This window comes from Haemaphysalis longicornis, unplaced genomic scaffold, assembly GCF_048455015.1.
Source record: "Haemaphysalis longicornis isolate Haplotype H1 unplaced genomic scaffold, Haemaphysalis longicornis Haplotype H1 scaffold_7, whole genome shotgun sequence".
NCBI classification, from domain to species: domain Eukaryota; kingdom Metazoa; phylum Arthropoda; class Arachnida; order Ixodida; family Ixodidae; genus Haemaphysalis; species Haemaphysalis longicornis.
The window spans coordinates 94,333,601-94,346,698 of NW_027526422.1; the positions used below are offsets into that span (position 1 = coordinate 94,333,601).

Sequence of the window (13,098 nt, forward strand, 5' to 3'; positions counted from 1 at the left end):
AGCTGGAGCTACGGGAGAAAGCGTTAAAATAGTACTGCCACAGAACGGAAACATTCAAAGAGCTTACGAATGTAATTGCCGAGGTGGCTGTAGTGGGTAGAGCCATCGACGCTGCCGGGAAACCATCTGCAATATTATTCGCGCACGAAAGAAAATATTGTCAGCATATTACTCTGAAGTACAGTTAAACCTGGATGTATGTAACGAATTCCTGGATTTAACGAAGTTTTTCAATTCCCCATTGCCAGCCCCATTGAAGCCCGGGTGTGTGTTGGCGACCTCGGTGTAACGAATGCGTTGCGACGGTTAACCTCCATGTAACGAATTCGCTATGATGAGTCTGTTTTGTACACTTGTTCTGAAAAATCGGCTGGAGAAATATACTAATTTAGCGAATTCCGCACGCACCGCAAACTACCGTGTCTTTTCACGTTGTGAGTGCGGTGCTGGTTAGGTGCTAGGCCTGTTTGTCGGCGTGTAGTCGCGCGACTCCACTGGTATCTGTGGTTTCGGTTCGTCGGTGATGAGTATACTGCTGCCCGATAACGAAAAGTTATGTAGTTTCAAGATAAGCTCGCAATTTTAAATGCTTTCTCCGCCAGGTTCATTACCCCAGCTAGCACCCTCTACAATTTTGAGCGCGGAAAAGAGCACCAAGTTCGTGGAAAAGCGCCCTTTCATGATAGGTTTGGCCCTTGAAACGCGTCATGGCACCGAAAACACTAAAAGTAAAAGTGATACTTAAGTTACGTTTGTGAATATGGGGACACATGATTTTGTTTCTTTGGAATGCCGTGTAGTGATTAAGCTCGTAGGAACGCAGCAGGCGCAAATCGCGGTTTTTAGATGCAAAGCATCTCTTGCTCTCGGCTCCATCGTCCGTCGTCCGTCCGTACGCACCTCTCCCCCTCTCCCCACCAGCTGTGCGATAGCGCGCACGCTTCTCCTCTTCTTCCTCTCTCCACGCCAGCTGTGCGATAGCGCGCGCGCTGCTCCTCCTCTCCCCCTCTCCACGCCAGCTGTGCAATAGCGCGCGCGCTACTCATCACCGCAGCTGCGCGATAAGCGCGCATGCGCGTCTCCTCTCTCATCTCCTCCTCTCCATTCCATCTGCTCTAAATAATAAACTCGGTCCGCGAACTGCTCCCGCAGTTGCTGCTGCGGTTGAGTGACGCTGCGCCGTGCGGAGTTCCGTCATTTTCCGTTATTTGGATACCCAATCTCGTGAACGTTTCGGAACCTCCGAGATGCTTCGCATCAACTCATGGTTCCCCCGCGAGAAGGTGGTGTCACTTTTTACTGCAAATAAATCCTTCAAGGGTGAGTTCACCGTCACTGATGCCTAGCATTTTGGTTTCGTTTCTGCTTCATGCACGTGAGCCTTAACTCGAAACCTGCATGTAACGAAAACCTGCCTGTAACGAAAAACTGCGAATTTTTGTCAACTTCGTTATATCCTGGTTTAACTATATACTGCGACGCTAAACACTTTCGGGACGTATGCTCACGTTTATAGCTTAATGCAAATTATTTTGCTGGATTTTTCATTTTATCGCACTAAAAGAGGCGAGGTGTAGGACCGACCCCTGCGGTGTGCCTTAGACACCCACCGTACAATTCTGAACTTCTCACTGCCCGCACATTGATATCACAGTAGTCTGGCCTGAGTTTTCTATGAATCCTAAGCAAGATGAAGTAAAGCTACCATAGTTTGATCGATGACTGATATTGTAACGAGAGTTCACGCATATCTTCACGATGAATAAAAAATATGAACGTGTTGTATATTACCGGGTTTTCTGTTAAAAAGCAATTTTGCCCTATACTCCTTCCCAGTTGTAAAGATCCTGTTTGATTCAATGCATCCCCAAAACCGCGCAGTAATATTTCAATAAAAGAAAAAATACGACTGTCGAAAATTATCGTCTTATAAACTGTCTAGATACTACCATAGAACAACGTGCTTGGAGCGGGCGCCTTTTACACCCACGTGCATTGATTTCAAGAACACAGCCAGACATCAAAATCACTAGACGCCCTCGTAATAGCCTGCCGCAAACGGTGTACTGACAGTATCCATTCGTGTTTAAAATTTGAAAGTGGGTCTCAGACGTAGCATGATGAAAACAGCCAGTATATAAAAACTTCGAGATTGAGTTCCCGAACTTACTTTCGTTTCTGTCACCAGCTGTCCGGAAAACTCAAACCTGTATCAATAAGTTTTGCCCCACAAATACGTCATAATGCGGTGGATAAGGTTTTATATTTACGAAAACAAAACCCGGATGCTAAGTTTGCAAGACATTTCCCCCCCAAAAAAAAACAGTTTCTCTCGCCTTGCGGCTTTGGAAGAGCCGGCCGATTTGTCTGCCCAAATTTAATAACAAAGAAAACCCAAGAAAGAAGTATACCTAACTACTTGTTCCTTGAGCGCGAATAGTATGTGCAAACTTGAAAATTCCACCTTAAGCGCATAGACAAACGTTCCGATCCCTGCGAAGCCCATCAAGCTAAGAAGACCAAAGTCTGGCGCTATAGATGTAAACCATTACAACATTTCATATTATTATAGATGTATACTATATAAGTTGGTCAGGTTCAACACTTGTGAACCTAGTTACAACTAGCAACAGTTCTCTCTGGCTTGGTTTTGCGAAGGCTATTCAAATAGTGTTTCTAAAGTTCGGCTTCGACATTTCACAGCTTGACGTCCAGCTGTATCTACTGGATGTCTGAATTCTGCCTGTCCCTTGCGCGCCATCCATCACGAGACTGAGCGACTAAGCGTCAGCGAAGCAGCCGTTAAACCCGTGCCTGCTGACGCGGTAGCGGCGAGGTTCCGAGCGGGCCCCGTTGTGGCGCCTCCACGCAGTGGATCACGTGGTGTGACGTCACACCTGCCACACTAGCGCTCCGGCGGCCCAAGGTCATTTCGACACCATGAATGACATTTCGATGCATAGTAAAGCTTTCGCTCTAATGTATGTGCAATGCATACCCAAAGTCCGGTGCCCGCCGCACGTTTCGCAGCTTGGAGAAGGTGATGCGGCTGTGGATCCTAAGCACCTTGAGGAGGCTCACGAAGAACTCCTCCTTGCGCAGGTCGGGCAGCTGCACGGTTTGGGTAATAGATTAGTCGGGGTGATTAAAGCGGGAAGTTTGAATGCAGCTACGTGGCAAACACGGTTTGTTGGAATGCACTCGTTCTGATCATTAACCCGCCGCGGTGGCTCAGTGGCTAAGGCGTTGCGCTGCTGAGCACGAGGTCGCGGGTTCGATTCCCGGCCGCGGCGGCCGCTTTTCTGATGGAGGCGAAAAGCAAAAACGCCCGTGTGTACGAGATTTCGGCGCACGTTAAAGATCCCCAGGTGGTCAAAATTAATCCGGAGCCCTCCACTACGGCGCGCCTCATCGCCTGCGTTGCGTCGGCGCGTTAAACCCTACAATCAATCAATCTGATCATTATAGAAAGATATTGAAACACCTTGAATAAACCTTTTTTTTTTAATGATTGGTGGGGCTGACTGCGAAATATCTGTTTGTTAAGGAAAATAGTGCTCCGTGCAATGCGTTCAAGGAAGCCGTTGCTTCTATCTCGCTTTTGCATGACTGGACCATACTAGGAGCGTTAGACTACGGCGAATACAACCTGAAGAGCAGGATTATTGCGGGATGTCCTACGTGCACGGAGCAGGATTATTGCGAAAAAGCAGCCAAGCTGAAACGTTTGTCCCCCAAGTGAGAAGCTCTTCCTTTTAACCCGGTGTGTGTTCTTTGTAAGTCGGGATGTAAAGGAAGTCTGCAATGCTTGACTTCAGAATCGGTTGATCGATTGATAGGTTGATTGGCTGATTGATTGTTCAACTGTTCAATCAATCGATCGATCGATTGATCGATTGATCGACTGATTGATTGATTGTTCGATTGATTGATTGTTCGATTGATTGATTGATTGATTGATTGATTGATTGATTGATTGATTGATTGATCGATCGATTGATCGATTGATCGACTGATTGATTGATTGTTCGATTGATTGATTGTTCGATTGATTGATTGATTGATTGATTGATTGATTGATTGATTGATTGATTGATTGATTGATTGATTGATTGATTGATTGATTGATTGATTGATTGATTGATTGATTGATCGATCGATCGATCGACTGACTGACTGACTGACTGACTGACTGACTGATCGATTGTGGGGTTTATCGCGTCGAAACTACATCAGTGATAAGAGCCACACCGTAGTCGAGGCCTCGAATCAGTTTTGACCACCTGGGAAAACTTTTTTTTTTTTGACAAATACAGTACCATGATTTCCTCTGCGCTGATAATGAAAGGACCGATGATCATCTTCTGAAAGCTCACGTTTAGTGCAGTGTGGGAAAGAAATTTAATGATCTGCAATTACCCTATACAACGCGTGGTAAACAAAGAGATGATGTTCTGTCTTAAAACAGTTCTTTCCGGTAATGAAAGGACGACCAAAATAAACGCGATCGCTGCCGGCTGCCAGTAAGCGAGGTTTACGAAAAAGGAACAAATGCAGTTCACTCACGTCTCTGTAATATTCGTCTAAGTCGCGGTCGCTCCGGATCCACGGAGGGTAGCCGATGTTCAGCTGCAGATGGTGGAGCTACACCGAAAAAAAAAAATTCACATCGTTATAAACGAAGCTACCATTTATCACCGCGTAAGTAAAGCACATACGAGGACATACGTCAAATACTCCAAGGCGGAGACACCAATTAAAAGTATCGCAGCTATCTGTAGTTACGCTCACGTAATTCTAAAAAATTCAGTGCCTTTCTACTCAGTTAAGAAGGTCCGACAAGCGCATGAAACAAACATGGTTCTATGTAATTTTCAATTTTTCAAACTTCCAAGTTAATTAGCTGAATGAAACTTGAAAGGACTAAAGTTTTATACCAGTGGACAAACAAGGGGCTGTTTGTTTCCCTCCTGTAAAAGCCCATGTATTTGCAGCAGACAGTAATTCCACAATATTTACAACTTCCCTGTGGACTGCGCAATTAGGAAATGTAAATTACACTCGGCGTAATGCTAGCGCCGTCTTAGCGGGTAATTGTCATTTAATCTTTTTAGGTTGTAATTTTCATAAATTAAGAGTTCGAGTGGTTTTCTGCAACCTTATGTATACTCTCTCAGTAAATGGCCATGTAGGCACAGGAGCCAAGAATTATGACAGATAAACTGAACTCGACATACTGTTAAAGTCGGTTTAGCAGATAATTTTCATACAGTTTGTTTCGGGATAATTTTGGTTAAACAAGAGTTACAGCCATTTTCTCTTATCACACTCCCTGCGTAGACAGCAGGCAATAACTCTACGACGTTTGCAACTTCACTGCGAACTAATTAGGATAAGTAAACAAAACTTGATGTAATGATAAAATCGTATCCACAATTATATATATTTTCAGGATAATCCAGATTTTATTGGAAGCCACGCAGCATTCACGAGAAAGTTGGGCCGCAATATTCCAAATTCTGCCGGAGCGACTCTGACCATGAAAGCAATCATTTTCAAGAACTACCCATAGACAGCTTCGTTTAAAAAGAACAATTGTGCGCAGGTTCAGCGATAACTTCGAGCGGGAAATTATAGATGCGTTTTAACATCGAGAAGCCTGGTGACAAGTCCATCAGTGTACAGTCTGTCGCCGTATCGGAGATAGAGGCCGACTTTTTGGAAAGAGGACCAGAGTTGACGTAATGTGTTCTTTATAAACCCGGTATCCGCAAATAAAATTCAGTTAGGAGAGCCGCCTTGTCTGTCGTACGTGCTTCTTCGTCCGTGTGTATTTTTATTTTTAAGTAGGAGGACAACGGCCATTCCTCCTGGCACTCGCTCTAGCTTTTAAATATATATATATATATATATATATATATATATATATATATATATATATATATATATATATATATATATATATATATATATATATATATATATATATATATATATATATATATATATATATATATATATATATATAGAGAGAGAGAGAGAGAGAGAGAGAGAGAGAGAGAGACATACTGCGGGCGAAACAGCGACCTCCGAACGAATACCCTACGATAGGGACAGCAGGAAAATAGGTTACACTGCGCTGCAAAAGTGACAAGCATGGGAGTAAAATACACCCGAGTATTTGCCCAAGTAGGAAAGTGATGTGACACCCGTTTATTTGCCTAAATAGAAAAGTAAAGAGACACCGCAGTATTTGCACAAGTAGAGGAGTAAAGTGACGCCCTAGTACTTGTACAAATAGGGATGTAAAGTGACACACGAGTATTTGCACAGATAGGGAAGTGACACATCGGTATTTGCGGAAGTAGGGAATTAAAGCGAAACCCTAGTATTTGCACAAATAGGAGAGTAAAGTGACACCCGAGTATTTGCACAGATAGGGAAGTGGCACACCGGTATTTGCGCAATAGAGGAGTAAAGTGACACCCTAGTATTTGTGCAAATAGGGGAGTGAAGTGACACCCGAGTATTTGCACAGATAAGGAAGTGACACACGGATATCACTGCAAGTAGGAGAAAGTAAAGCGACATCCTAGTATTTGTACAAATATGGGTATTTGCACCGATATGACACACGGGTGTTTGCGAAAGTAGGGAAATAAGCCTCCGGAGATTGGGCACGCGGCGATTACGCACTACCCTCCCTTTAACCATCACTTCATGTATTATCACTGACCCCAGGGCACCTAATTGCACTCTAGCTACGCTCAAGCTGCACCCATTTATTTTTGATGCGCGCTTTATGACGTCAGCATCACTTAATTAGGTTCAGGCATGCGCAGGCTGTCCCAAAAAGAGTCCATCCGAGCGTACCTTCTGCCGGGCCCTGTCCTTGGTTTCCTCGTCCATCCAGGGGTTCATGTCGATCAGGACAGCGAACGCGTCCCGCACTTCCTCCGCGAGGTCGTACACCTACGGGTGAGCAGTCTCAGTACGTCATGCTAGCTTGAGCATGCAGTGCATTATTTTGCACAGTAATAAAGTAGGCTTAGACTGAAGGACCGATAGGATAGGATAGGAGTAACTTTATTAAATGTCGGCAACCGACGGTTTAAAACATCGTGACGTTGGCCAGACGTCGACCCGGGGTTATGCCCTACTCTGCAATGCCCCAGTTCGGCCCGTTTGTGGCGGGTCGTGAGGCTTGTGCTTTTCGAGCGCACCCCGGGCCTGCTGGACGGCCCATAGTTGAGTGTACTTATCTGTACACAGCACTGCACTATGAAGTTCGGGCGGGTATATCCCTTCGGCTTGAACGTGATCTAAACTAGAATAAACTGATCAAGCAGCTACAGCGGACAAAATATTCCAAATGTTGTTGAAATGTTATTTTATTTAAAAAGCAAATTCTAGATCGGCTGCAGTCATCGTTTACACAGGGGAAAAACTAGGCAGCAAGAGAAGGTCAGGGTTCGCAGCTATACGCCAGGCTTGGCAGGGCGGCTTCCTAACCTATTCCACAAGGGAAACAAAAGTTTGCTTACTTCCTAGCACCGTCAGTGCCGGTAAATTCTGTCCATGCCTCGTAAAATAAATTGAGCTATGTAATTTTATTAAATCGCACAGACAGAGTAAATATATTTATTGTTTTTCTGTCCTTAGGGCGGCCTCATTCCAGTAGTCCATTGGTACGGGCCGAGTCTTATGCCCTCTTCTACTAACTTTCGCTGGACGTCGAGGGACGAGCTGGCCAAGGCGCTCTCCCGAAGCTCATAAGTGTGGAAGGCACCGGGCGGGTCCAGTGGGCTTCGTGTACAGCCGCCGACCACATGAAGAAGTGTCCCGGTTTCCCCAGAAAAGTGGCACAAAGGGGGTGCAGGGTGGTGCCTACGCAGTGGTGTCTGCTCGGGTGGGGGTAAGTGTTAGTTTGCAGGGCGTGGAGTACTTTATCATGGCCCTTGGATAGTTGCTTGTGCGGTGTCTCAGCAGCCGATAGAGCACGGAAATATCTTAATACGTGACTAGAGGAATCGGGCCCAAATCTTTGTCTTCGGGTGCTCTGCCGGTGAACTCACGAGCCGTGTGATTGGCGATCTCCTTCCCTGAGACTCCAATGGGCACAGGCACCCATATTATCTTAGCGAGTCCCGCAAGTGGCAATTGGCAGGTTAAGGTTGCCTTCCAACGGGGTTATGCTCGCGTTTGGGTTAGATTTAGCAACTAAAAAGCAACTGGAATTCGGCTGGTAATATGCAGCTTCAAAGCAAAATAATCCAGGACCCAAAGGCGATTCCTTAATATTTTTAAGTGTTTAAAACTACCCGAAATACAGTTATGGCTCTAACGAAGCAAATACGGCTGCTTACCCTTTGGTACATTAACTCCCGCTTAAGTGGTAATGAATGGTAGGACCCGTACGTTGTGCATTCCTTCGATTTGGCTGCAACGGCTGATCTAGGTCATGCACATTCTTTTTTTCCATCTGTCAATGCAACTGTACCACGCAAGTGCAGACAGCGGGGCTCTCCGTTACCAGTTTATAGGACTCACCGCGGATAGACCTCGGCGACGTTACTCGCCATAGAAATTGTGGGAAAACAGCTTCTGGGTTGTGTCTCAGGCAGTCCGTGCTAAGTAAGAGAGTGATAATAGGAGATCCTCAGTGTTTCCCGCACTTGCAGGTGAAGCAGAACACACTTGCAGGTGAAGCAGAACACGCGGGCAGTGCTTCATAAGTAATAGCTGCGCCTGCGACAGCTGCAGAAAGCTGCTGCCGTCGAGGCACTAAATTGAAGATACGCCATGAAAAGGGTGTTGCTGGGTTACACTAGCCAGCAGTCAAGGGGAGCATAGAGTAGCGTACCTTGCGGTACCGCTCGGCAGGCTTGCTGATGTGCCTGTCGAAGTAGAGCCTGCCGACGGCGAAGTAGAGCAGCTTCGTAGTGATGCGGACGCACTCGCGAGGCAGTTCGACGATGTCCTGCACCAGGTATCGGTACCGGTCGAAGCGGAATCGGGACCGCCGGAACCGGTCCAGCGCATGCACGCCCATCGTCTGCACCATGCGCCAGCCGAGGTAGTTGGCCACCGTCGAGCTGCATGGTGTACATAGCCTCTGTTGCGGCAAAAGCATGTAGGTGACAAACTTTTCAGTGTGCATTCAGCCAATAATGCGATGAAATGGCAGGTAGGGGTACACCCTGTAGCTGGTCCCTCGGAGACGAGTATATTGCATACGCCAATGCCTTTCAGGAAGTGGGAGAGGGGGGCAGGTGGCTTCGAGGTGGTAGGAATGTACTATGTAGGTGGGACAATTGAATTAAAAATACAGGACAAATTTACAGTGTTGTAACTTTTCCTCTTCTGGTGATGGACACCTCGACAATGCTGCGCGGGAAGGGGAAAGGGTGTTAAATAAGGGAAAACTAAAAGAGATCAGAGATCAGGAAAGAAGAAGGAAAAAACTTTGTTCTTTCCTAGAGATGCAAAGATCTTTGGCGGATCCAAAGGACGTTCGAACCCCTGCCTTAATTTTTGAATTTAATAACCCCCGAAACATGGCCTATCATGTCGTAGAAAAAGTCTATGGTTTTTTCCTATTTCTTCTATTTTTGGATTTCTGAAATTTCGTTGAATAAGAAAGGCCATTATACACCTCATCCTCATCTTCAGGATCACTATCATCATCATCGCTATCACTGATAGAAGCTGACCCCCCCCCCTTAAGAAAAAACTGCACTCCGCTCCTTCTTGTGTGTATACAAGCGCTAAAGGGAGCTAGAGGCGCAGTGGAGTGCCTATAAAAGAGGCGCCGAAACGGATGCGAGGGGCAGATGCAGGTTGCGTGCGAGGATTCACTGGATTTTACCTGGAGCTGAAGTGGTTCAAAAGATTCAGGACATCGTAAGCGCCTGTCACGTGGGCAGTGCAACGGAGATGTTCAAGCGCTGTTATCGAATCGGCATGTGTCCGCAGTCGGAGACGCTTTGGGTGCACAGCCTTCCAGCGACAGGCCACATGAATGCTGGGTGGTCCACGCTTAGCATGGTTCAGATGTCCGGCGCACAATAGAAGAGGCCTACGACACGGGCACCGGTATGTTGTACAACTAGTCCAGCTATATAACTAGTCCAGCTACCTCTGCAGGGCCAACGCCGAACAGCTTTAAAGAAGGAGTACGTGGATAACACGAGTTGGTCAGCCAATTCTTGCAACAGCGCAACGTCCTGTGACCCGCTGGAGGAGGACAGTTCTGGGTGGCTGATGCGAGCTTGACACAAATGACATGCAAAAAAGAGGACATTCCCTCCGGCCCGGAGAGGGCAGAGCTCTGTGCGAGTTGCTAAGCATGGCGTGGTTCTCTGCCAACGGAGAGTTCTGTAGTCGGTTCAAGTTAAGGGCGATGACAACTAGTTCAGCGTGGAGAGTGGCCACCATATTGGTGGAATTTACACTTTTGCTGGCGAAACTGTACGTGGTTGCTAACTCGTCGTGAACAATCGCAATGATACTCTGATTCAATGCCTGAAAAAAAAATTTGATGCTTGCTACACATACCTGTGAATAACATTAGAGAGATTGTGTCTCCTTGTCTGACGCCCTTTCTTATAGGTACTTTACTGGTCTCCTTACGGAGGACTATGGTAGCTCTGGACCCATTGTAGATATCCTCTAGTCGCAGTTAGCGTTGTAGATGTCCTCTTCTCTGCGCCGTTAGCACAGGACCGGGGTAATAATTGGACATATATGGGAGAGAACTTTGATTTGCAGTGGCCGTAGACTGATAATGATGACGATGATGATGATGATGATGGCGCATTCCTGAGATTATCGCGGCGTCAGTAACATCATTTATGGGTGATTAGTCAAAGAGCTCCTTTAATTAAGAGCTTAACCATGGTTCTCTTTCAGAACTCGATGTGGCATCTGAGTCACTGCAGGAAGGGAGTGTCGTCGTCTGACCAGTTGCGCCTGTTAATATTGTATAACATCGCTCACTGTCTGGCGCTTTATTGGCCATGCGCAGCCTCCACTAGGTTACCGAGCCCTGAAATGCAGCTTGGAGCTCAGGCAAGTCCGGAAGCATTACGTATGTGGACAACCAAACCTCAGTGAGCTCACACCGTCGGCGACGAAGCTGGCGGTGAGAATGTCTGCGACTGGACAAGTGGCATGGTGGTACACTTTCCTGAGCTTGCCTGAAGAATCGGTGCGAACCTTTTGGCAGGTCGGTTAGCGGCTTGTACAGGGATGACTGGATATAAGGCTGTCTTGAAAAACGTCTATGCATTCTGCCATTTTTATGCGTCTGCACGTTATGCGTCAGCGTAGGTATGTGTGAAAAACCCTGAGCTTAAAGTCCCAATTAGTGCAGGCGTCGGGTGGCGAACTTTTAAGGGGGACAGCGGGTGGTCATGAGTGGACAAAAAATACTTCCGACTCCGTGAAAAGCGAAAGGTGGAGCAGTGCCGGCCCTTCAGAAATAAGCGGATGTGCAAGAACACCGGCTGGAGTGGGGAAGCTCTTACATTCACAGTACTGCTGTATTCTATATGCGCTATTTATAGTACAGTGGGAATCGAAAATATCGCTGCAGATGCGCTATAACAGCAGCTGGTATATTCCAGACCACTTCGAACCTTCAATTAAGGTATGTCATCACTTTCTTTTGTAATTCACTTTTGTGACCATCTAAACCATTAACAAGTTTTCTCTGATCGGCTAAATCCTGGCAGCAGAAATTCTTAGCCACCGAACCTCACAGGCTAGCATGCAGATAAACAGGAACGAATATATCAGGTACATGTAAATGTGTCTACCGCAGGCAAGAAACGGCCGTCAAATGAGAATACTTCATCGTCAGATCAACGACACTCAGTAATGCACGTGGCACTAAAATCTGATGAATGGAATCGAAATCGCGGCGAGAAGAATGTACAAAAGCGTTCTTATACACGCAACGAGAGAATCTCTCGCAAGTAATCGTCATCATCATTATCATCAGTCCGTTCGTGTCCACTGTATACGGCAAAGACCTCTGCCGTGCTCCTCCAGCGGTACCGATCTTACGATGCTTCTAGTAAATTCCTTTCTTTCGAATGTTCTAATTTCATCCCTCAACCTAGTTTTGCGATTTCATCAATCAAACAATGCACCGACGCTCACCTGGGCACCTCCTTGAGGAGTCGCGAGAGCCGCTTGAGGTAGAGCGGGTGCATCACCACCACGTGGTCGTCCAGGTCCAGAGACACGCCCACGTCTCGCAGCACCTCGTTCAGGAAGTACACCCAGCGGATCTGTTTGCGTCAGGGGGTGAGTAAAACAGCGTCTATACACCCGGTGGGAGGGGGGATGTAGTAGTTAACGCGCGTTGGTTTGTTCATAGTATGCTTCAGGTGCGCGTCAGGATAAGCTTCGCATTTAGCCTGGATAGCAAGCTCGCTGGTTTACGGAACTGTTAATAAACAACTCCATGTATACTGGGAGGTGAAATTTGCTCTCACGTGCGGGCATCACAAGGCGTCATCGACGGGGTGACTCACAGCTTATCGCTGAAGTGAGGAGCGGAGTACCACCAGCGACTTATCCGAAGCGAGTAGTGTAAGCGTGCTCCAACCTAGAGATATATTATCATCACGTTCTCCTTATATCAACAGACGCTAAGAAATTGGCTTACGATTACGATAGTCCCTATTTTGACCGCAGCGCGAAGTGTTGTTTTCTCAGCGACGACACATAGCTGCTGCGCCTCCCGAAGTAATCGCGTCAACAGCGAACGCACGATGGCGTGCGCTATATTCTGACGCTATCTCGCAGCGCGTCGCCGCCGCCGAGCATGTCTCGCGCGGCCTCGGCATACCGCCCTCTCCTCCCACTTCGCCGTACGCTACTCCTCCGCTTTCCTGGTCACCCTCTCTCCCGTGTCCTCTTCCTTCAGTCGGTTGCGACACGGAACCACAGGCTCGGGCGCTTAAAGGGACCCTGCCACACTCTTTGAGCAGTGCAAGTAAACCTGCGCGACGTTTAGATTATACTGCCAGGAATACCTGAGCCAAATATTACACTTGCACGTGAAGCGGTGAGCGCGCAAATCGATGT

General features: G+C 46.9%; 1 protein-coding gene across 1 annotated transcript in view; it reads right to left on the reverse strand.

Moving 5' to 3' along the window:
- Positions 1–13,098, reverse strand: part of LOC144146410 (neprilysin-1-like) — a 59,046-nt gene that overhangs the window by 22,657 nt on the left and 23,291 nt on the right. Inside the window, exons 9-14 of the mRNA XM_077678364.1 lie at positions 12,166–12,296; positions 8,864–9,095; positions 6,874–6,972; positions 4,567–4,644; positions 2,999–3,111; positions 68–126 (exon numbers count right to left, since the gene is read on the reverse strand). Coding sequence (XP_077534490.1) covers positions 68–126; positions 2,999–3,111; positions 4,567–4,644; positions 6,874–6,972; positions 8,864–9,095; positions 12,166–12,296 — 712 coding nt within the window. The remainder of the gene's footprint in view (positions 1–67; positions 127–2,998; positions 3,112–4,566; positions 4,645–6,873; positions 6,973–8,863; positions 9,096–12,165; positions 12,297–13,098) is intronic.